This window comes from Salminus brasiliensis, chromosome 20 (genome assembly GCF_030463535.1).
Source record: "Salminus brasiliensis chromosome 20, fSalBra1.hap2, whole genome shotgun sequence".
Classification (NCBI taxonomy): domain Eukaryota; kingdom Metazoa; phylum Chordata; class Actinopteri; order Characiformes; family Bryconidae; genus Salminus; species Salminus brasiliensis.
The window spans coordinates 2,245,943-2,271,864 of NC_132897.1; the positions used below are offsets into that span (position 1 = coordinate 2,245,943).

The 25,922-nt window shown below is 43.3% G+C and overlaps 1 protein-coding gene across 1 annotated transcript; it reads right to left on the reverse strand.

The window, feature by feature from the left end:
• Positions 1–658: 658 nt before the first annotated feature.
• arhgap25 (Rho GTPase activating protein 25) lies at positions 659–25,922 on the reverse strand. The gene is made up of 11 exons (XM_072665018.1): positions 25,144–25,922; positions 17,035–17,234; positions 11,951–12,032; positions 10,258–10,371; positions 9,399–9,603; positions 6,472–6,604; positions 5,108–5,181; positions 4,891–5,012; positions 3,096–3,256; positions 2,172–2,776; positions 659–1,972 (listed from the first exon to the last, which is right to left on the reverse strand). The coding sequence occupies exons 1-11, from the start codon at positions 25,205–25,207 to the stop codon at positions 1,771–1,773; spliced, it is 1,962 nt and encodes a 653-aa protein (XP_072521119.1). The 5' UTR covers positions 25,208–25,922; the 3' UTR covers positions 659–1,770.

The window sequence follows — 25,922 nt, forward strand, 5'->3', positions numbered from 1 at the left end:
GGTTTGCATCGTGAAGTTAAACCCTCAGGATTTACAGTCCTTAAGATGTCTAAGGATTCCCTTCTTCACTTGCAACACCTTATTTGACCCTCTATTGAGAGTTTCTATGAACAGCTACCAAACACAAGTTCAGGCCCTTCAAGACAGTTTTCCTCCTTAATTTGTCTTAAAATAAGGGAACAGGCGACAGCTAGCCATGAAGCTCGTAGCTCCTCAGTCTCATTAGAGTCCCATGAGAGTAAAATTGGACAAATTCCTAAACAATTAGTGCAGTACTTTTGTTAAACCCCTTGTCATTAAACAATTTAAATACATTGAATTCATACATGCATTCAGAAATTGTCACTGTCCAAATACTTATGGACCTGACTGTATTGCCTTGTGGCTAGAATGTTCGATCATGGACACCATCAAGCACGTCTTTTTTTGTTTTGTGCTTATTTATATATTTATAGAAGTTTCATTCTCTATTAAGCTAAAAATTGAAACAATAAGAATGAGCATTTCACGTAAGGCTAATTTTCTGTCACGAAATTCTGAATTCTGTGGTTTGTTATACCCTTGTAGATTTAGTAATTCGTCAGGATTCCAGAATTGTCAATGCATACGAAAATTAAATGGTTTCTGAGCTTGAAGAACACGCTTATGGAACCACGACTCACAAAAACAACTTTTATTTAAAAAGGTATTAAAAGCAAGTCCAGGTTTAGCAGTAGTGCCTCTCAGCACTGGCACGCAGGTACGGCAGTCCTGGGGCACACAGGTACGGCAGTCCTGTGTCACACGGGTACGGCAGTCCTAGGGCACACGGGTACGGCTGTCCTGTGTCACGCAGGTACGGCAGTCCTAGGGCACACAGGTATGGCTGTCCTGTGTCACGCAGGTACGGCTGTCCTGTGTCACGCAGGTACGGCAGTCCTGGGGCACGCAGGTACGGCAGTCCTGGGGCACGCAGGTACGGCAGTCCTAGGGCACACAGGTACGGCAGTCCTGGGTCACACAGGTACGGCAGATTCTGGCACTGGCAGGTACGACAGCCACTGGTACATGTAGGTACAGCAGATTCTGGCAGTGGCAGGTACGACAGCCACCGGTACATGTGGGGTAAAGCAGATTCTGGCACTGGCAGGTACGATAGCCACCGGTACATGTAGGTACGACAGTAACTGGCACGTGTAGGGACAGCAGATTCTGTTGTACCTGCCAGTGCCAGAATCTGCCGTACTTACAGCATATTCTGGCACTGGCAGGTACGACAGTAACTGGCACATGTAGGTACAGCAGATTCTGGCACTGGCAGGTACAACAGCCACCGGTACATGTAGGTACGGCAGATTCTGGCACACGCAAGTACACTACCTCAACCCAGTGTTTAGGTTTATGCTCTGAGAACATCTCTCATATCTCACACGCATCTCAAACAAGTATCGGTACCGGCCGACAAATTTTTCACTGGTCTTTAAGGTCTTTAATCATTTCACTATAAAAAATAAAGTACCTCGCAGAGGGCACCCAGTTTTCATTACCTAATGATATAATTTCATATATTAATGTCCATAAAGTATATTTAAATAGAAATGAACATCACTATTGGACACCGTTGGTCCTTAGCTTTGATATCTGTGCACCCGTGAAGAACCTGATCCTATAGAAACGAAAGGAGCAATGAACCCAACAGAGGTTCCATATTCTGTCAGTCAGTTCCAACCATATGAAGCTCCACATGGACCACAACGGAGTGCCTTGGCTGAGGGCAGTGCTGCAGATGCCCTACACTGCCCCAGCTCTGGACTTGGTGAGGAAGGCCTGGATGTCGCGGTCCAGCTGCTCATTGCGTCTCAGGGCTTCATCCCGACTGCGCTCGGCATTACGCAACAGGATCTCCAGAGCTGATTTACAGCGCCGCTCAGCCTCCAGCGCTGACTCGAGCTCCGCCACCGTCGCACTCAGCTCCTTGTTCCGCTGCTGGAGACTGAACACACACCACACACACACACTTTTTCATTAAAAATACCCTTTAATTTGGGGTGTTTATATAATATAGCCATATATTGTTTGTCTAAAGGTTTGTGGACACCCCTTCTAATGAATGCATTCAGAGGAGAACTCAGGCTAAAGTAATGGGGGAGAGGGAGGGCCATCTATCCTAGATATAATATAATATTAGATACCTGATGATAAGTTGCTGCTGCTGGTCAGACGTGTTGTCCACCTGGCTTGCGGGGAGGTTCTGTGATGGAGTTGCTCCAGCAATAGGCTTTGCTCTCTCCTCCTTGTCCAGGGTTGGTGTACCTTGTGGCTTGCATTCTGCCACCACCACCACCTTTGCTTCTGGAGGGTCCACCTGCCTGACCGCGACATCACTACCCCTCCTATCGGGGACTGGATCTTCCCCTCCGGCTTTCTCCTCACTGCTTCCCTGTCTTCCAGGGAAGAGCGTGACCTTCTGCAGGTCCAGGATTTTGAAGATGTCCTCCGACAGCGTCTTCTCGTCTTTCTCCTCAAAACACTCTGGCAGTCGGCTCCAGCGGTCCCAGGCTGGCTCTCGTGACACCTTCCCTACGCCGGGGCCACCCAAGCTGGGCAGAGTCTGGGTGCGCTTCCTGGGGCTTCCAGACCACGTGTCCACGGCAGTAGGGGATGAGGAAGACGGCGAGGATGGGGAGAGGGGCGCAACTTCTGAGCCGGAGTCAAACGAATGCTGTACCCTCCTCTCGATCTCTGGTGTGTCCACGTCCTCTTCCTCCGGGGACTCGGACAGGGACGACACCTCGCACTGGGGAAAGAGAGGACAAAAGAGACACTCATTTTTACCAGTTTTTACGAACCCTAGAGCGGCTGTGTTATCCACTACGCTACACCACGCCATCCCAGCTCTACGCTGTTCTCACTGAGGGATCACGGCCGGATCACAGGCCGATCGGGTGCTAATTCTTCTGGAAAACGCTGCGATGTCTGATGAGCCTTAAAATTAAAGTTGCTACAAAAAGTTGCCCCCCAGAAGACCCCCTATTGGTTCCTTACAGAACCATGTTTGTAATGGAAACTCCTCCAACACCGTTGAAGAAATCACCACTGGAGAATCAGTGCTGTACCTCTGCGGACTCCCAGCCCACGAAGCTACGAGGGTTGCTGGCCTTCTGGCTCTTCGTCTTCTTGCTGGGAGGCGGAGTTGGAGGCGTGTCTTTACAGGCAGGGAAGAGCAGCTCATGGTGTCTAATCATCACAGTCATAACCTTCTGAATCATGGGAGTTCCTATGGATGTGAGCGAGAGAGAGGAGGCACTTTGAACCATATAGAAATCTGATATTTGGCTGAAGACATATTTTAAAATCTAGAGAATTTCTTTATATCCAACATATATTTCTCATCTCTCAGCAGTGAGAGAGATTTACTGTAGAAGCTCCAGATCTCATCAGAACAGATAAAGCAGGTGAACATAAATCCAGTAAAAAGAAGAAACAAGAGCTTCTCATTCTGACGAAAGAAAGTAGTGAGATCTTGTCGGTGAGCTAGTCTGAGGAACAGAGCTCGGTTCCTCCAGGTTTCTCCTGGACGCCCCCCAGTCCAGCCAGCACAGCGTGGAGGATGTGTTCAACTCCATCAGCAGCAGCAGCAGCAGCTCACCTGATTTACCATCATTAAGCCCTGATTTACCATCAAACCAGGTGTTGATCTGAGGAGAACTCTAAATAATACTAGACTCCATGAGGAGAACTCTGGAGATGTTCTAATGATGCTAATGATGGAGAACCGCGACTGTATTAATGTTTATTCTAATAGCAGTGTTTTGCTGAGCAGATAAACACTCAATGCTCAGATCAGATTACAGGTATGGGATGGGTTTCGCAAAACATTCGTAACATGAAGTACTTCGTAACCTCTAACTTAAGAACGCTCTTATATTGACGAGAACTTCACGAAAACCTTTCGTAACTAATGTAGATCTTAAACTCGTTCGTAACTATTAGTGTTCTGGTTCCGATCCATTCATAACAAACAAAGTAATTCCTAACTTCACGTGCAGTTCGACCTCAAAATGCTAGAGGTCGCTAATTTTTCTTTAAGAAAAACTCACTGATGTGCTGGTTCTACACCTAGCAACAGAATCTTAATTACTTAGTAAATACTATAAATAATTCAGTAAAATGACTAATTACTAAGTAAATACTACAAATAAGTTAGTAAAAATGTTTAATTATTAGGTAAATACTATAAACAATGTCTAATACCGAAGTACTATAAATTATTCAGTATAATAACTAATTACAAAGTAAATACTACAAATAAGTTATTAAAAATTACTCGTTTAGTAATTACTATAAACAATTCAGTAAAAAGACTAATTACTAAGTAAATACTACAAATAAGTATATATTAAATAATTATTTAGTACATACTATAAATAACTCAGTAAAATGACTAATTAATAAGTAAAAGTGAGTTATAAGATTGGTTATCATCACGTCATTTATGACGATATTTCTTATCCTGCATGAATTGGTCGTAAATTGGGCGTGGTCCAGCAGAATAAGGCACCGTCACTATGACCAGAGGATCGCTAATTCGAATCCCAGTCATGCTGCAAGCCATCGGCAGCCGGGGTCATGAGGGAGCAGAATTGGCCTTGCTCCCTCCAGAGTGGTAGATGGCGCTCTCTCCCCACATCACTCCAGTGGAGTGTAGGCTGGCGCTGCCGTCTGCTGGACAATGCACCAGAGCCGGGTACATGGCACCTTCCGAGGTTCAGAGGTTGTCCAGCTGGCTGCACACCTGTCGGAGGGGGCGTGTTTCGGCCTTCACCCTCCCTCGTGTCGGCAGCGCTGCGTGTAATGGGGTGGAATATGTGTGGGCTGGCTATCTGGGCATCAGAAATCGGAGACTCTCACCCTTCATCATGCTGATTGCGTCCTCCACCTGTGGCTTGAACAGGTTCACGCCCATCACTGTGGCCAGGTTCTCCACACTCATCTTGTTCACCTTCGAGTGCTGCTGCACCTCAAACAGGAATCTGCACACGCATGCATAAACGATCCCCAGTTACACAAAACATCTGTCCAGTGGTTTCTCTGTAGGTTCGTGTCTTATGGGTGAACTCGGACGCACCTGCATATGTAACTGAGGAGGTTGTAGTTGACTCTTGGAAGCAGACTGATCTGTTTCTCCAGCTTCTCCTTCCCCTGTGCAGAAAACACAGATGGCTCATACATACTCACTGAGAATCTGGATTCACCAATGATCACATAGACCTGGGCTGAACCAGGTCGGGTCTGAGGGCTGGACTGTTTCCCCTAACCCACCGTCTCAACCAGCGAGACAGCTAACATTTATATGCTATGTTACGTAGTCTGGAGAACTTTAGGGGTACATTGACTTGCCCTTAGGTCAGCAGATGACCTTCAATTGAAATGATCTGTCCATAAACAAATAGTGTTGCACCGCTACAATAGAGATCTGGCTAGCTGACCAGTTACTCAGTAAATACTATAAACAGTTCAGTAAAATGACTAATTACTAAGTAAATACTATAAATAAGTTAGTAAAAATTACTAATTATTTAGTAAATACGATAAACAATTCAGTAAAATTATTAATTACTAAGTAAATACTACAAATTAGTAAAAATGTCTTATTTAGTAAATACTATAAACAATTCAGTACAATTACTAATGAAATACTAGAAATAAGTCAGAAAATGCTAATTGTTTAGTAAATACTATAAACAGTTCAGTAAAATGACTAATTACTAAGTAAATACTATAAATAATTCAGTAAAATTAGTTCTTTTTAGTAAATACTATAAACAATTCAGTTAAATGTCTAAGAAGTACTATAAATAATTCAGAAAATGACTTATTACTAAGTAAATACTATAAATAAGTTAGTAACAATTAATTATTTAGTAAATGCTATAAATAAGTCAGAAAAAATACTAATTATTTAGTAAATGCTATAAACAATTCAGTAAAATGACTTATTACTAAGTAAATACTATAAATAAGTTAGTAAAATGATGAATTACTAAGTAAATAATAAAAATAATTTAGTATAAATGACTAATTATTTAGTAAATGATTTAGTAAAATCACTAATTGTTTAGGAAATACTATAAATCAGTATTTGCTACAAATTTAATCTGTAATGTTATCGTTTGACTGTGAGGAACTGGACGACGGTCCCACATTCAGGCCTTTCAGGTCTAAAGCAGGGGTGTTCAGACATCCATCCAGACCCTTTGAGGATGAAACCGGACTCCCCTGGTTTAGGAGGTTAGTCTAAACCATTAACACATGGTCAGTCCCACTGAGCAGATCTTCTGAGGTCAGTGTTTTGTGGACAGAGCAGTGATTGGCACAGAGCTGTACTGCGGCCTCCTCTCCTGAGGACTGGGAGAGCAGCCGCTGCTCTTTACACAGTATTTGCTTTCACGTCCATAAAGCTTCCAGAAAACACAGCGGACATCTCCTCACCGCCGCTGTTGTGGCGTCCAGCATCAGGCTGCTGTCCAGGAAGTCCTGGTACTGAGTCCACGGCACCACAGGTTCTGGCAGCTCCCGCAGGTACAGCTTGAGTAAGGACGCCACTGTGTGGACATCAGTGTCACTGCAGGAAACAGGAGCGTTAACTTTCTGTAGTATTACTGTTTTTGTACATGATTCGTGAACAGTCAGGTGCAAAAGTTTGGGTACCCTGGTCAAAGGACCTGTTTTGTTGATGTTGAAAGTGTAAACAAGTTCATATCCGTCTACAAAAACCCACTTCTGCATATTGTAATACACACTTCCTGTTTGTTTGTTTATTTATTTATTTACAAACTTTAGCTAAACATGCCACATAAACAGGGGAGCCCATCCACTGTACCTATATGGTGCTCCCAACAAAGATAAACCGCACAGTATCTGTGCCATATATGAATAAATACATACTACAGTATGTGACAAAAGTATTGGGACAGCTGCTCATTCACTCACATGCTTCTGAAATCAAGGGTATTATAAAGAGCTGATCCTGCTTATGTCCTCTCTACTGTCCAGGGAAGAAGAAGGCTTTCTACTAGATTTTGGAGGAGCATTGCTGTGAGGATTTGATTGCATTCATCCATCCATGCATCCACAGCTTCTCAATGCTGGTGGGCTTTATACCCCTCTATAGCCCACACCAGACATTAATAGGCAGCATGGTGCCTATAGGGTCATGTTGGTGTATGTGCTCCAGAGAGTCCTATTGTTTTGGCAGTACTTCTCTCTACAGGGACTAGACAAGCTGTGGCAGCAATGGCTACAACTTAAAATAGCTGAATGCAATCATCAGAAGTGGTGTCCACAAACTTTTGGACATATGGGGTGTGTATATCTATATACTGAAATACTAAAAGTAGGCCATCATGCCCAGACGACTACGACTCACACTACTCAAACACTCTGCTACCCCACAGGAAGACGCACATCGACACCATCGCATCGCACTATGTGTGTGTGTGTGTGTGTGTGTGTGTGTGTGTGTGTGTGTGTGTGTTTTTCAGGATAGATCTGTCACAGGACCCGATCAGGTTCCTTCCATCTTCCAGCTGAACTCCCATCCAGCTCTTTCTGCTGATACCAGACCCGTACCGATACCCGTCCAGTACTCCATTACTGTTGCCTTCACCTGAGTACCCCATCCGACACTGGCGCTGGCAGATACGGGTCACTTACACTCACGCATGTGAAACGAGCAGCACTGCAGAAGCAGAGCATGTGAGCAGGAAATGGAACTGAGCAGTAAAGGCCTGTAGGATGAAGGTAGCTCTGCTGATCTGAGGAGATTGGGGGTGGGGGGGGTGGAGGTGGAGATTGGGGTTCTTCTGAAGGCTGTAATTCAGTCTAAACTTATCCTGGCTTGTTTAATTAAGATATGTAATGAGAGGTGAGTTTGATGTGTGTGTGTGTGTGTGTGTGTGTGTGTGTGTGTGTGTGTGTGTGCTCAATAATGATGGAGGTTACACCTCTGTCAGGACAGGATGTGGCTAAACCACAGATCTCTGATGTGCAGCTGGTTTCTCTTTTGCATATCTCTCTCTCTCTCTCTCTCTTTGTGCTAACCAGAACAAAATCTGGCGAACAGCCTTCTACTTCCCTGGACAGTAGAGACCATTACTCTGACAAAAGCAGGATCAGCTTTCGGAAGAAACAACGAATGAGCAGGTGTCCCAATACTTTTTTTTTTTTTGTGGCGCTTAAAGCACGATTTGTAATTACAGCAGTAAAGTGAATTACACTCCTCAACTGCAGGGGGAGCCCATGAGTCAAATCCTGCGAATGTGTATGGGAGGAGAGGGTCTCTCGTTGCTTACTTTGGCTGTGTTAGTTACAGTAACAGTGTGTGAAACTACCTCCACCATGTTTAGAGGGTGTACTACTTTAGCCTGGCTAGCTCTCACTGTGAATTATTGATGAAACTACCGCCACCATGTTTGGAAGCTGTACTACTTTAGCCTGGCTAGCTCTCACTGTGAGCTGTTGACGAAACTACCTCCACCATGTTTGGAGGCTGTACTACTTTAGCCTGGTGAGCTGTTGATGAAACTACCTCCACCATGTTTGGAAGCTGTACTACTTTAGCCTAGCTAGCTCTCACTGTGAGCTGTTGACGAAACTACCTCCACCATGTTTGGAGGCTGTACTACTTTAGCCTGGCTAGCTCTCACTGTGACTTATTGATGAAACTACCTCCACCATGTTTCAATCGAGAAAATGCCCTTATAGACTCGTTCATAGAGGAAACCGATGGGGGAAATCTCACCTACTGGACCTTCAGTTCAGGTTTACTGCTCGTCAAGCCAATTTGAAGAACTTTATGGAGCTGAGAGGAGCTTATTTCCTGCTTTTGGTCCGCCGTACACGGCAAAACCTCATCAGTGGCTGAGAGTGAAAATTGCTGTTTCATTTCCAAACCAGGAAACGAATGTTCTCTAGCTTGCAAAGCATGCAGATGCATCTCAGAAAGCATTCAACACCAGCTGCGCTTTGAAGGAAAAGTATTTGTGGACAGTTGTCTTCATTTCTTCATTCATGAAGACAAATGTCCAGCTACCATGCTGCCTAATAATGCCAGGGGTGGGCTATAGAGGGGTATAAAGCCCCCCAGCTTTGAGCTGTGGGGCAGTGGAAGAACTGTGTTCTCTGGAATGATGGTGGTGGAGCTCCATCAAGTCTGGAGAGGTGATCATTGTAAAACCGTCCTGACCACACTCAATCAAATCCTCACAGCAATGCTCAACAAAAGCAGGATCAGCTCTTTTTAACAGCTTTCATTTCAGAAGCAACAGTGAATGAGCAGGTGTCCCAATACTTTTGTCCACACAAAGCCAGCCAAAGTGATGCAGGAGAGTGAGGGCTATACCACCCACCCATAATACCTGGGAAACGAAGGCCTCTCTCCAGCGTCGAAGGCCTCTCTGAAGTGTTTGACCTGATTCTCCTGGCCCGGCAGACGGAAGATGCCTTCCTCCACCAGGCCGTGCTCCTTGATGAACTCTGCACATTTCTCCACCAGCATGGGCACCAAGCGAGGCCCCAGCTTCTTCTCGTAGGCCATGATGTCTGCTAAACCCTTCCCAAACACTGCAGGAAAGCGAACACAAGCCATAGGTTACAAGGACACGCATACGATACAGTGAATTGCCTGTAAGTGCACTTTGTAGGTGTCCATTTACTTAATGGAATTTATCAAGACCTCTTAAACCCATTCATTAGTGTAAAGGGACCATCATGTGGCCCAGCACTGAGGTGGTGGAGCGTTCACAGGACAGCAGTGACGCCGGGGGGGTGTAGTTGGAGTTGGTACATGTATTTCAGGCTCATTGGTTTTGCTGGGACTTTTAGTTGCGTCAGTGGGTCCACCACCCAAAAATATCCAGCCCAAAGCGGCTGTGTGGTCAGACACAAACCGTGCATGGAAAAAGCTGAGCTACAGGCTCTATACACTGAACCAACAGGGCACTTTAGCTGCGGTGTGGTCTCAGGAAGCTACTCCCCCTGACACACCTGGTAAAGGAGGGGTTACATTTTTTTTTGGCTTGATACCAGCACAAAATATCAATATTTTTGCTAGAAGCAGGAACACTGAGTGTCCAAATATTTGTGGACACCCTTTCTTAATCAATGCATTGAGCTACTTTAAGTTGCTGTTACTTTAAGGTGTGTGTGTGTGGGTGTGTGTGTGTGTGTGTGTTTGTGTGTGTGTGTGTGTGTGTGTGTGTGTGTGTTGGGCAGTACCTGCACTGTTTGGTGCTCCGATGGCCCGTCGGATCAAACGGACCCACTCCTCCATTTCAGTCTGGCTAGTCGCCATGAGAACGCAGCCATCCCGTTCGCGGTCCCCATTACTGCCTGTACACACAACACGAACACCACTGAGTGCAAAATAGCAGCAAAACCATCAATAAACACATACAGTATGTTGACAAAAGTATTGGGACACCTCTTAATCACTGAATTCAGGTGTCCGATTCAGTGCCATTACCACAGGTGTATAAAACCAAGCCTCTAGTCCTGCAGTCTGCCTTTCTTCCACACATCAGTGAAAGAACGGGAGGTTCTGCAGAGCTCACTGAACTCCAGCGTGGTTCTGTATGTAATAGGAGACACCGCTGCACCAACAACTACAAGTCAGCTGGTGAAATCTCCTCCCTCCTAGATCTTCCTCCATCAGCTGTGAGTGGTATTATTATTGAACAGTGGAAGAGTTTAGGAGGAACAGCTCACAGAGAGCAGCTCAGTGATCCACCGAGTGTCTGTCAGACCACGTAAAGTTACAGAGCGGGGTCAGGGCCGAGTGCTGAGCTCAGAGCAGAGTGCAGAAAAGCCTCCAACTGACTCAGTAACTGCAGCAGAGCTCCAGACCTGCTGCTGCTGTAGAGCTCAGAGCAAAGAGGGACCGGCTCCATATTAATACAGCCTATGGGTTTAGAATGGGATGTTATTAAAGCTTCTGTAGGTGTAATGTGAAGGCGTCCCAATACTTTTGTCCATAGAGTGCACCAACGTATTGGATCTATTAAAGCAGTTAGCCATTTGAGCCTGCTCCAATGCTTTGGTAATGTGCCAGTTGGTGGGCAGCTGCCTGGTAGCAGCCCCAGTGAGGCACCAGTATTGCCCGAGGGGGTATCGGCTGCCAAAGGGTGGCGGGCACCTCGCAGACCTAGTCCTAGCGAAGACTGTGGGCAGGCTGGGACTTCGGCCATGGAAAGGCTGCAGCAGCTCGTGCCTGCATTCATTAAAATGTCCTGAGGGTGGAGTTATGCAGATCACAGCTGTGGGAAATCCTCTGTTGCAGCTTAATGATATGTAGGCACACGTGACAAAAGTATTGGGACACCTTCTGATTCAATCTTTCTTCTGAGATCAAATGTATTAAAAAGAGTTTATCCTGAAGAGCTTTTGTTGGAGTGACTGTCTCTACTGTCCAGAGAAGAAGGCCTTCTACTAGATTTTGGAGAATAAGCATTGCTGTGAGGATTTGATAGCATTTCAGTGACTAGAGCGTTAGTGAGGTCAGGATGCTGTTGGGATGATCACCACCCCACCTCATCATCCCCAACATCCTCAAGCTCCACCACCATCATTTCAGAGAACACAGTTCTTCCACTGCTCCACAGCTCAATGCTGGGGGTCTTTATACCCCTCTATAGTCCACGCCTGGCATTATTAGGCAGCATGGTGCTGATAGGTTCATGATGTTTATCTGCTCCAAAATGTCCTATTCTATTGGCAGCAATGGCTGCAACTTAAAGTATCTGCATGCACTCATTAGAAAGGGTGTCCACAAACTTTTGCGGTGCAGTTTAAAGTGGAGCACAGTGGTAGTGGTAGTGGAAGTAGTGTCCAGGCTGCATACGAGCTAAATCGGGTCAAAGGCCTCGAATAGATCTAGCTCAGGAAGTGGTGGGGGGAACAAAAAAACCCTTACGTGGGATGATCTCGAAGATGAATTTGTCATCTGTGTTGCATGGCAGCTCATTCACTTGACTCGCCCCCAGCTGTATCGTTCCCTAGAAACAGGAGGGAGAATAAAAGAGGTTTGAATGAAAGGGTACGCATGGGGTCTTCATGAGACACATCTGACCCGTCTACACTCGGACACACTTTCTGCAGTGTCTGATATTGTTGTGAACTTTACTGTGAATTTCCCCACAGCCATGTGGCTTACATGCTAACAGTGTAATGCCTACTGCACAGGCAGTGTGTTTGGAGGAAATGAACATTTGTGTTGTATTTTATAAACCATGGACAACATTTCCCCTAAATTCTAAATAAAATTATTGCTATTTAGAGCGTTTACATAATATATATATATATATATATATATATATATATATATTTATTTATTTACACCTGGTAAAATAATATAAAGAAATGATGATTATCAACTATAATCGATCATTAATCACAATTGATGTCAAATGTTCAATTATTCATGATTCTGATTTGAGGTCATATCGCCCAGCACTAAAGATACAGATATGTCTAGGTAGACCTTTTAGAACATAAGAAAATGATCTAACTGGAGTGGCACATGTTCATCTAGCAGTACCTAAAAACCACACCCACCCACTGTCAGTCAACCTGGTCTCCAGGATATGAGAACATTATAATTATATTTAGCGGATTCATTGTTTCTTCTGAAAACAAGGCTATTATATATATGTGTGTGTGTGTGTGTGTGTGTGTATGTGTGTGTGTATATATATATATATATATATATATATGTGTGTATATATTTATATGTATATATAATATGTCCTTTCCTCCTCCATTTCTGCTGAATGTGAAAATGACCTGGAATAAAATCTCTTGATATCGACTTCCATTGAAAGTTAAGAACGTTTTTTTCTCCTCCTGTAAAGTTGCCATTTAAGAGATACAAGAACTTAAAGTAGCTGCATGCACTCATTAGAAAGGGTGTCCACAAACTTTTGCAGTGCAGTTTAAAGTGGAGCACAGTGGTAGTGGCTGCATACGAGCTAAATCAGGTCAAAGGCCTCGAATAGATCTTTTTTTTTAAGATTTATGTGGGTTTTTAGTAATATTGACGCTTTCATGTGGGTCATTAATGTCTGATTAAGCGTAGTTGAAGTAGGGCTGGGCAGTTAATGTTATGTTAATCAGAATATTCATATATTTTATTAAATGTTCGATATTCAGAACGTTGAATCAACGTTGTTCTGCTTGTAATCGGCTTAATTTAAACTCTCAATTTGTCCCCTTAAAAACATACTACTGCCAGTGTAGTCATGTGACTTCGGCCCCGTCCAGTCTATGACATGAAAGCAACGTGGAGGAGAACTCAAACCGTGTTTTAGTTTCATCTGTCCTCAAAACATTTTGCCAGTACCGCTGTGGAGCGTCGATGTGCTCTTTTTTTTCGCAAACTTTAACAAACGGATCCAGTTACTGACATATTTCCAACTACCATCTTCACAATTGCTAATGGCATAACTCTGCATTACTGCATTAGCATTCTCATTAGCATTCAGCCAACATGAAGCCACACTCAGCAGCAGAGAAAATGCTAACTTGCTTTTACAGCCTTCAGCACTGAGGCAAGGCAGCCAGTCATGTAAGTGCATTCCCAAGAAAAGGTAGCCTGGGGGGAATGACTACACACGGACTGTGAATAAGTGGAGAAAGACACGCCCACTATGCAAATAGATGGTACCGGGTGCCAATCAGCATAGGCTGCATTCATAACATTAAACCGTCAGTGGCCAAAGGGGTTATTTGTGGGCGTGGCCATGACATATTTTCTTTATGTAAATCCACTCAAAACACTTCTAATCAAACCATAGAGGCCTGCATACAAATAGAGAAATTAGAGAATATATAATAGAGGTAAAAATGGTTTTATGTGGCACCTAAAAGTGTTCTCTTAGTGTTACGAGGCGAAGAACCCTTTCCAGTACTAGATCAACCATAATCCATCATTAATCACAATTGATGTCAAATGTTCAATTAATCGTGATTCTGATTTGAGGTCATATCGCCCAGCACTAAAGATACAGATATGTCTAGGTAGACCTTTTAGAACATAAGATAATGATCTAACTGGAGTGGCACATGTTCATCTAGCAGTACCTAAAAACCACACCCACCCACTGTCAGTCAACCTGGTCTCCAGGATATGAGAACATTATAATTATAATTAGCTGATTAGTTGTTTCTTCTGAAATCAAAGCTATTAAAAAAGAGCTGATCCTGCTTTGGTTGGAGTAAATGTCTCTACTGTCCAGAGAAGAAGACTTTCTACTATATTTTGGAGTGAGGATTGCTATGAGGATTTGATTGCCTTCAGCAACAAGAGCGTTAGTGAGGTCAGGATGCTGTCCAGATGATCACCACCCCACCTCATCATCCCAAACATCCTCAACTCATCCCAAAAGTACTGGATGAAGCTCCACCACCATCCATCATTCCAGAAAACACAGTTCCTCCACTGCTCCACAGCTCAATGCTGGGGGGCTTTATACCCCTCTATAGCCCATGCCTGGCATTATTAGGCAGCATGCTGCTCCAAAAAGTCATATTTTATTGGCAGCAATGGCTGCAACTTAAAGTAGCTGCATGCATTCATTAGAAAGGGTGTCCACAAACTTTTAAAGTTTAATATGGAGCACAGTGGTAGTGGAAGTAGTGTCCAGGCTGCATACGAGTGTAGGAGTTTAGGCACTCTATAGAACCCCTTCTAAAAGACCTCGTCATGAAGGTCACTATGGTCAGGTTGTAGATGTAGATGAACATTTTATGACCTAAGAAGATTATCTAACTTTAGCCGGACATGTTTACATCCAGCAGTGCTTAAAACGACACCCGCTGTCCGTCAACTTTGTTTACAGGATATGAGAACAAACACGGCCTTTTAGATCTGGTCCGTGCTGTAAAGCACGCTCTTAAAGATAAAGGGCCTACAAAGGGTTCCCTTTTGGTTCTCTGAAGAATCATTTCTGAAGAACCTTCACTTGATATAAAGCTTCTTTACCTTTAACTCTTTAAAAAAAAAAAGCTTCTTTCTGGACACAAAAGTGGTTCTATGGCTCGAAGAACCATTTGTAGCACCTGTTTTTTTTAAGTTTACAGTATCAGTCAAAAGTTTGGACACACCTGGTTGAACGTGTGCCCATAATATATTTATTTTTTCGTTTGTTTTGTTTTGTTTTCAAAAAAGAGGACTCGCAGATCCACCGTAGTTAGGATATCATGGCTGGGGGGTTTCAGTAGACCCAAGCTTTTTGGACCATGACTGTGTGTGTAAGGGTGGAGATACCCCTCAATTAGGGCTGGGCAATATGGTAAAAATACTATATCACAATATATAAATATTTAAATATTTTACAATATTTTTGCAATACACAATATTTATCACGATACATATAATCAGACTAAAAACATCAGTAGCAGCTGATTCTTATAATCTAGTATTCAGATCCTCTCCTGTACTGAATACAGTGATTTCTACTCAACACCCAGTCTAATTACACTGTTAATAATGAAACCTTATTACGCACTAACGGTCTCCTCCATATGATCAGAAAAGCTTACTGTTATATTGCCCAGCTCTACAATCAATCTGTGTAGCTACAGTATTCTAATTTTCTCGTTTAGCAAAACCAATCAACATGCTTATGACCCAATCAGCTCCTTTTCATTTTAGCTTATGACTGCATAAGGTCCTGGCCAGCTTACAACCATTAGGGGGAAGATTAGTTGTACCCAAGTGTACCCAAACATTCTACAGGATAATGTGAGAGTGATCATTTGCTGTCCGCTGCAACTCTGTAGAAGTTGGGTTATGCAACAGGACAATGACCCAAAACACTGAAGCGATTCCACAACTCCACCTTTTGGAGTGGCCGAGTCAGAGCCCAGATCTCAGCCCTATAGAAATGCTAAAGCAGTTCTGCCAGGAAGAATGGGCTAAATTTCCTGCAGGTCTGATCCACAGCTACAGGAAGCGTCTGGTTGAGGTTATAATGCTGCCAAGGAAGGCGGAGGGGTCAACCAGCTATTCATTCCAAGGGTTCACTTACTTTTTCCTTTACCACTTTGAATGTTGAATGAGTATGTTCAAGAAACACCTGCAAGATTTATTAGTATTTGTATTATTGTCATTATTTTAGGCACATTATATTTGTCAATAGCTTGACTTGGATGAGGATCAGATCACATGACAAATTAAAGCAGAAGACTGTAAAATTCCAAAGTATTTTTTTTTCACCACTGTATATGTGTGTGTGTGTGTGTGTGTGTATGTGTGTGTGTGTATATATAAAATATGGTGGTTGGTGTGGCACAACAGATAAAACCACTAGCTGCCAGTGACCGTGAGCTATTACACCATGTGGGAGACCAGGGTTTGAGTGACCGTATGCTGCGCCACACCATTAAGAGTCCCTAGGCAAAACTCCTAACACTACATTGGCCTACCTCTGTAATACCAGTTACCTGGTATACATACATATATATATATATATATATATATATATATATATATATATATATATATATATATATATGTGTGTGTGTGTGTGTGTGTATATATATGTTTAATATTTGAGCCTATTTAATGTTTTTTTAAGCTGTGTATGTAAAGATATGTGTACATAGGCCACCAACTGTCTGTCACCCTTGTTTACAGGATATGAGAATGAGAAGGTCATTTAGATCTGGGCTATTCTGTGCACTAGACCACATATAAGAGCAAAGTTTGGGCACCCCAAGATATTTACGCTCTCAGAAAACCTTCTAACCAAGCCTGAAGCATACACTCGAAGCACTTCTGTAAGGACTGTGGTCAGCATAAGTACATAAAAATACGTCCCAGTAGACTTTCATATTTACATCTAGCATCTAGTGCTTGAAATTACACCCACTGTCTGTCACCCTTGTTCACAGGATATCAGAGCAAACACTCATTTAGCCGTTTAGCTGTGGTCCGTACTGTAACCTAGACCATGTAGATGCATCTGGTAAGATCTTCCTCTCAGCATTTCTCCTTACCTGTATTGCGCTCTCTTTGTCATCCTTGTGGTAGGTCAGGACGTTCCCTCTGAGCACAAAGTAGCACATTTTCCAGTTCTTCACGATGGACCTCTGCTTCTTCAGCCAGCCTTTCTTCAGAGGCTTTTCCATGGATCTCCTGGCGTCGGCTCGGCCCGACCCAGGGGCCCCCTCCCCTGGCACCACGCTTTTGGACCTTGCTGATGGATATCCAACCAGTAAGAGGAGGAAAACAGACAAAAACAGCAGATTAGTTTAGACGGCGTTCAAATACCGCGGTGTTTGTGCTTGACCTGCTCGAGGCTTCCAACGAACGCCGCAGCAGCAGCAGCAGCAGCAAGCGAGTGAGCGTGCTAACCGTAGATATTTTTATAAGGCGAGAACCACCTCCACAGCAGCTCACAGAGTGGTGGTGGCCTGGTAGGAAACAGGCTGACCCTGGCAGCTTCCTGCTCAACCCAGACTCTTTAGACTGGCTGTGATTGTTCTATTAAAGCTCACAGACATTACATAAGCTAACGGGTTAGGCTACCGTACAGAACGGATTCATTCACAGCTCTTTTAACTCTTATTTGAGCTGCATGACCACAGTGGTCATAGTAGACGGGCACAGATGGTTGTCACAGTGCTTTGCTCACTGTTTTGAAGAAGGTACATGCTGCCTTTAGTGTTGGATGCACTGTGGCGGTGCAGTATGTCACTATGGAGAGTAGCTCCACCATCTCCGTTACTCCGTTACATATACGCTATATGGACAGAAGCACTAACAGTCTCCTCCATATGCTTAGAAAAGCTTACAGTTATCACCATAACAACATAAAATATCATCATATTGCCCAGCTCTACAATCAATCCATGTAGCTACAGTATTCTAATTTACTCATTTGGCAAAACCAATCAACATGCTTATGACCCAATCAGCTCCTTTCAGTTCAGCTTTTAACTGCATCAGGTCCTGGACAGCTTACAACCATTAGGGGTAAGATGAATTCCCAAGTGTACCCAAAAAGTCTACAGGATAATGTGAGAGTGATCATTTGTGGTCAGCTGCAACTCTGTAGTTGGGTTATGCAACAGGACAATGACCCAAAACACTGAAGCGATTCCACAACTTTCCACCATCTCTGTTACTGCATCTCTGTTATGTAAACGATGGGGATGATATATGCTATATGGACAGAAGCATTTTGCTGGATTAACTGTCTCTCTCCCCTACATTTCTACTAGAATTTGGAAAAACATTGCTTTGAAGATTTGATTGCATTCAGTGACAGGTCAGGATTTTTTTTTACAGTGATCACCACCCCACCTCATCATCCCCAACTCCTTAAATCCTCCAGAAAGTATTTAATAGAGCACCATCAGTCATTCCTGAATTGGCCTCGCTTTCTCCGGGGGGCCCTCCCTCTCCCCCCTCCATCACTTTTTTTTTTTTTTGACTCTAAGGAAGAATATGCAATCTGTGTGATGGGGGAGTTGTAGATTGTGGGTGGAATTAGAAATTACTAATCTAGAAGAAAATTGTAAGAAAAATATACTATACGGACAAAAGTATTGGGACATCTGCTCATTCGTAATATTACGAATGAAGGGTATTCAGCACTCCAACTGATCCCAAAAGTACTAGATGGAGCGCCACCATCATTCTAGAGAATAATGCTGGGGGGCTTTATACCCCTCTAGCACACACCTGTCATTAATAGGCAGCAGCAAAAAGGTAAATGCATGCTTTAAAAAGGGTGTCCGCAAACGTTTGGACATGTAATGTAGGTCAGTTCCATAGCCTTTTATTCTCCAGCATGTCAACAACAGCCTATCAGAGAGCCTTATTTGGAAGTGTGAAAACCACAAGCACTGACTGTTCGCCTGCTGCCTGATATTTAAACCTCCACAGGAGCTGCAGTAGATGAAGATAATCCACGTGTTTCACTTCACCGGTCAGTGGTGCTAATGTTCTGGCTGATGGGTTTATATGACCATTTATTTAAACTGTATTTCAGCGAGGGTTAGGCTGCGGAGATGTGAGGAGACACTATACACTTCCAGCAAAAAGACACAATATAGGGACGAACCATTTAACAAAGGAAAAGACATTTAAAGAAGCATTAATTCATTTTTTGGGGGTTGCCGTGGTTCTGGAGGTGTTGTGGGAGTGGGTTTATGACTAATATGTGCGAAATGCTGTACTCTTCCATAATAAAGCCACAATATGGGCCACCATATAGAGAAGAACCATTTTACCAGGCAAAGATCCATTAATCAAATGGAAGAATTCTCAAGAAATTAATTTTTTAGTGGTAAACTCTGTAATCTCCCGTCCAATAAGCCATGATTTGGGCCACAAAATAGAGAAGAACCATTGAACCAAAGAAAGATATGGTTATTTGGGTTACCATGGTTGTAGAAATAAAAGGGGAACCCCTTAAGGAACCCATTTATAAGGGTAATACTGTACTCCTCCATCAAATAAGCCACAATATGGACCATGATATAGAGAAGAGCCGTTATACCAGACAGAGAACCATTAATTAAATAGTTATTTGGGTTGCCATGATTCTAAAAATGGAAAGAACCCTTAAGGAACCCATTTGTAAGGGGATTTGTGGGAAACACTGCACTCCTCCATCAAATAAGCCATGATTTGGGCCACAATATAGAGAAGATATATTTATCCAGGCAAAGAACCATTAAATAACCGTTATGTAAAAGTTCTTTGGGTTGCCATGGTTCTAAAAATAGAAGGAACCCTTACAAAATCTTTTTTTTTGGGGCCATTTGTAGTAAACACTGTAATCTCCCATCGAATAGGCCATGATTTGGGCCACAATATATAGAAGAACCATTTAACCAGGCAAAGAACCATTAATAAAATAGTTCTTTGGGTTGCCATGGTTCTAGAAATAGAAAGAACCCTTAAGGAACCCATTATAAGGTTATTATGAGACCGACATTTCAACTTTCATTTACTGAACAACTGAAGAGGCCTCAACAAAGGTCAGAGGGTCAGCAGAAGCACCGTGAAGCTCTGACCCGCCGAAGCAGGCCGAGAGCATGAGCCCGAGCCGGAGCCTGAGCCAGAGCCCGAGCTGGAGCCCGAGCCGGAGCGCAGAGAGCACAGGCCTTAGAGGACGGAGAGATGATGGAGGGAGGGGTGGCCACCTCGGAGATTTACCACCCAGCGGGAGTGATCAAGCATCTCTGCTTCTGTACTTCTGTACTTCAGAATTCACTTTGCAGTGAGAGTTCAGAGGAAAAGAGAGAGAGAGAGAGAGAGAGAGAGAGAGAGAGAGAGAGAGAGCGGCCTGGGTTAGATAAACAGGAAGTTGCTGCATCATCCACCACAGAAGTAGCAGTGTTTGAAAGGTCCCCACCTAACGTTAGTATCTCAGCCCTATTTACAGAGCATCTTTCCTCAGAGTGCAAATTCACACTCCTCTACCTCAGCAGCCTCTAGGCCACACACACACACACACACTGCAGTTTGATACACCACACCCGTCCTTCACACACACACACACACAGGCCTCTGAGGACCATTCAGAGCGTGGGGAACAAAAGTGAGAGCTGAAACCACAGAAGCTTCAATAAAAGAAAGCCGAGATCCAAAAAACGGGTTACGTCAATCACTGTACTCTTACAATCCGCTGAAGATATCTGACCACCATCACCAGTACCAGTACCAGTACCGGGGGGGGGGGGGGGGGGGGGTGTATGGGCTCTGGCAATCACACACATTCGGTGGGATATCAGTGCCACCTGCACATCCACCACGAGTTCACCCCGTGCTCCAGGATCAGCGATTAGGGTTCTTCTCTGTATCCCGGCCCGTATGGTTTTTGTAATGGCGGAGTACAGTGTATCCTACACATCACCCTTACAAAATGAGTTCCTTATGGGTTTACTCAATTTTTAGAACCATCTTGACCCAAAGAACTCTCTGATTAATGGTTCTTTAATGGTTCTTTGTCTGGTGTCATGGTTCTCCTCTATACTGTGGCCTAAAATATGTCTTGTTTGATGGAGAAGAACAATGTTTCCCACATATTACTCTTAAAATGAGTTCCTCTAAAGGGTTTTTTCTGTTTATAGAACCATGATCTATAAACAGAGTTCAGCCCAACAGCAGAACCTCAAGACGAGTAAAGAAGCCTCCAACAGTCCTAAAATGTTCAGCACGGGTTCAGGTAGATCTCACCACTGTTAAAGTCCAATACCAGCCAACCCTGGACCTTCTGTAAGAAGTCTGGAGCTCCTACAACAGGGCAATGATCCTAACTGCACCTCGAGACGCCCCAAGAATGTCCAAATGTTTGTGGACACCCCTCTAATGAACGCATACACCGAGAGCTGGGCTAGGCATTGGCTAGAGGGGTATAAAGCCCCTCAGCATTGAGCTGTGGAGCAGCAGCAGTAATGATGGTGGTGGAGCTCCATCCAGTACCTTTGGGATAAGATAAGGAGATGGGGATGATAAGGTGGGGTGGTGATCGTCCAGCCAACATCCTGACCTCACTAACGCTCTTGTCACTGAATGCAATCAAATCCTCACTGCAATGTTCCTCCAAAATCTAGTAGAAAGCCTTCCTCCCTGTACAGTAGAGACAGTTACTCCAACTAAAGCAGGATCAGCTCTTTTTAATACCCTTGATTTAAGAAGAAGAAACAGTGAATGAGCAGGTGTCCCAATACTTTTGTCAATTTAGTGTATAAAGGCTGTGAACTGTGAGGGCCTGTGTATAAAGCAGTAGGTCTTTCCTAAAGTAATAGTCAGTAATCTGCAGCACGTTAAACTGACAGTCAGGCGTCGATGGGTGTTTTCACAGTTGGCTTCTGCTGTGTTTCGTCAGCTTCCTGCTAGGCCTCGGAGGCGCACACCATGCACAGAGGAAATCAGAACTGTCTTGTTTTTCGATGTGTGACGATGCCAGTGTTGCACAGCCTTCCAAAACTCTCGACAGATTACATAAACACAACCGGCACATTATACATTCTGTACTACAGATTCTACAACATACAAGAGCGCAACATGCCTTCAGTAAAAAATACTACTTTAGCCAGGCTAAAGCACAGCCTCCAAACATGGTGGAGGTAGTTTCATCAACAGCTCACAATGAGAGCTAGCCAGGCTAAAGTAGTACAGCCTCCAAACATGGTGGAGGTAGTTTCATCAACAGCTCACAGCGAGAGCTAGCCAGGCTAAAGCACAGCCTCCAAACATGGTGGAGGTAGTTTCATCAACAGCTCACAGCGAGAGCTAGCCAGGCTAAAGCACAGCCTCCAAACATGGTGGAGGTAGTTTCATCAACAGCTCACAGCGAGAGCTAGCCAGGCTAAAGCACAGCCTCCAAACATGGTGGAGGTAGTTTCATCAACAGCTCACAGTGAGAGCTAGCCAGGCTAAAGTAGTACAGCCTCCAAACATGGTGAGAGCAGCTGATGTTTTGGAGATCTGTAGATTTGGGGAGTACTGATTGCACTGTTTGGGGGAAGTCCCGCCCCTTCCTGAAAGGAAGATTTTGATCCCCCCGAGATAAAGCAGAGATTCTGATTGGTTCTGCTGTGGAGTTTGACCCAGTTTGTGTGGTTTAGGGAGCGGTGAAGCTCTTTGAGAACATGGCGGCTTCACTTTCTGTGGAGGACCGGATTAGAACCTTTGTCGGGTTCTAATGTTCTGCTGAGATTACGCCGTAGATGCAGGGAACTGTAGACCAGTACAGGTGGCAAGAAGGCAGCACTTCAACAGACTCCAAAAGTCCCCTAAAAGTCTGGTCATGTGCTGCATTTCTAACGTATCGGCAGCTTGTGAGAAGTCCCAGTACACAGAGCAGTGTATATACACGGTGTGTGTGTGTGTGTGTGTGTGTGTGTGTGTGTGTGTGTGTGATCTCACAGAACTGTAAATACCCTCACAGCCGCTCAGCCTGCAGTTGTTCTAACGGCTGTGGGCAGATAAAGGACGCTGGACGTCTGGAAAGCTGAAAGCTTTGAAAACACTACCAGAGGATAGGACTTTAGGATTGGAATGATAAGATGCAATCTCACACACACACACACACACACACACACACACACACACACACACAGAGAGATGAAAAGAGCCTATAGCAGAACAGCACCAAACAAGAACATGACTAAGCATCACTCTGTCAGTGTTGCACTGGAGCAGCCACCAGTAACCAGCTGCACCAGACTGGTCATAGTGGTGTATTTATACTTTTACTAAAAATGAAATTTTTTAAACTAGCTATTGTGTTTAATTTATACATTTAATTAATTCATTTATTGATTACATTAAACTCACAGCTGCTAAATATAATATAATACATTTATATATATATATATATATATATATATATATATATATATATATATGTATGTATGTATGTTATGAAAATAATTATTTTTATATTTAAGGCTGATGAAACAACTGTCTACTGTCTACAACTGTCTAATAACCCCTACAATATATAAGTATATATAATAAATTGTAAATAATAAAAAGAATTAAATCCTGAACACATCCTGCATGAGTTACACTGCAGTCATAAAACTGAATTAGCTGTGGGTTAAGTAATAATTACACAAATTAAACAATGTGAGCGAAGGGAAAATTCACACTGTGCTTTTAAGACTTTTTTTTTTTAATTAAAAGAAATTAATTTTGGTCGAAATGTAACGTGATTGCTGAATATTACTTTAATATATTATTTAACGCATATTAAAATAATTTTTACATTTTAAACTATTGTAAAGTTCTAAAATCAACCTGAACCTAATCCTTATACTCCCCATCAGGAGCACATGGTCGATTACCACCAATAGAATCAGCGCACTTCTCTCTAATTATAACACGAGCCAATAGGAAGCTGCTTCCGACTGGGATTGTAACTGTGCTTTTAGTCGACGTATTCATTATTATTATATATTTTAGCTTCTTTTTAAGATTCAAAGCATTGTCTGTAGATTATTGTAGTATGATGTTAGAATTGCACTATTTAATATCTAATATTATAAATTTAATATTAATAAATATATAAATATTATATAATAATATAATAAATATTATCATAAATATTCAAATACTCCCCATCAGGAGCACATGGTCGATTACCACCAATAGAATCAACGCACTTCTCTCTAATTATAACACGAGCCAATAGGAGGCTGCTTCAGACTTTACAACTGTGTTTTGAGTTTACTGATTTATTATTATTTTTTCTTTTTGATTAATATTGTAGTACAATATTACAATTGCATTATTTAATATGTAATATTATAAATTCAATGTTGCATAAATAAATAAAACCTGGAGGCTGCTAGGAACTAGGAAGGTTTCAGACTTTGTAACTGTTTTGAGTCGACTTATTAATTTTTAAACAATCTCTGCATATTCTTGTCAATATATTATTGCAGTACGATATTAGAATTGCATCATTTAATATGTAATATTATCAATCCAATATTGCATAAATATTCAGTTAAACAAAATATTACATTTTAAACAGTTATGCTCTCCTATAACCAAAACATCACACACTGAATATTACTGTAATTAAAATGATTAAATCATGCTTTTATTATAATATAGACTTAATATCAAATGAAATGTGTATTAAATTAAATATTACATTTTGAATGGTTGCGCTCAGTGTTGCAACTGAACCTGCAGTAGCATGTGGTCAGTTACCACCAATGGTATCAATGCACTCAGTTTTCTGATTATAGCAGGAGCCAATAGGAATCCGCATCAGCACCTGCCCCTAGACTTCCATTGTAACTGTAGTCTGAGTCTCTGTACCCTTCTTTTTTGCAGTTCTGGGAAACACACTGAAATGACTGACTGCGGTAGCTGACGGTGTGCTACAGGCGAGGCGGATGGAGGTTCGAACAGAAACTGCTGAAGTGTTCCTCTAGTAGTGGCCGGCAGTGGAAGGCGGCACAGCTGGACTGTACGGAAGGTCAGCAGTGTGTGCCAACAGAGCTAGTCAGCAGCACATGGACACGGACACACACACACACACACACAGATATATTTATATATGTCAAAAGTAAAAGCCAGTGCTTTTCACACACACACACACACACACACACACACACACTTGTGCTCACCTATTCTGGCAGTTTCACCCCGGAGAGTGGTGAAGTCCCAGTTGCGAGGCAGCTTCAGCGACATCTCTTCTAATAAGGAAAAGGTCACTCTCTATCTAACCACACACACACACACACATACACACATGCTCACACTCGCTCACACACACTCACACACTCACACACACACACTCAGGCTCACTCTCACACGTGTGTACATTAACTGTACATTTTTCTCCACACACTCCTCACCCTCTCAGTCATCCTGTCTACCTCACTTCCTCCTTTCTTTCTAGGTCTTGCGTTGTTGTGTTTTTTTTTTATCCTCTCCAGACAAGTTCTTGCTTGCCCTTTCCCTCCTCTCTCTCTCACTCGCTCGCTCGCTCGCTCGCTCTCTCACTGCTGGTATGGCCTAGCTAGCCCCTCTCGCAGACGTTCACTCCAGCCCGGCTCCTCCGTTCCTCAGCCAGGTCGGCTGCCGCGGACGTCGACTAAGCCTGCACACCTCGTAGCCCAAATTTCTTTGCACAATGAGGAAGTCTGCGGCGAAGTCAAGACGCCGCAGAGGCGGCCGAGCGCCTGAAGCGCTATACAAGGAGAGAGAGAGAGAGAGAGAGAGAGAAATGATATCTGCACGTATCGTAGCTCGTCCGTTTTTGAGTCACAACCCGTGTTTCATTTCATGTAATCCACTTCCACAAAGGGAGATGACCTCTAGCCTTTCCAGCCCAGCAGCGCTCAGCACCGTCCTCACGCTGAATCCCCCAGGCTGAAGGCCTGGATCTGAAGGCTGAGCTTCA

What these genes read in the sequence shown, in the direction of transcription:
- arhgap25 (XM_072665018.1), bottom strand. Translation starts at nt 25,207, where the DNA reads ATGTCGCTGAAGCTGCCTCGCAACTGGGACTTCACCACTCTCCGGGGT. An exon ending in ACAAAGAGAGCGCAATACAG is followed by an intron (nt 12,033 to 17,034) that starts GTAAGGAGAAAT and finishes TCCTGTTTCTAG; the next exon opens with GGAACGATACAGCTGGGGGC. An exon ending in TGGGCTGGGAGTCCGCAGAG is followed by an intron (nt 2,777 to 3,095) that starts GTACAGCACTGA and finishes CTCTTTCCCCAG; the next exon opens with TGCGAGGTGTCGTCCCTGTC.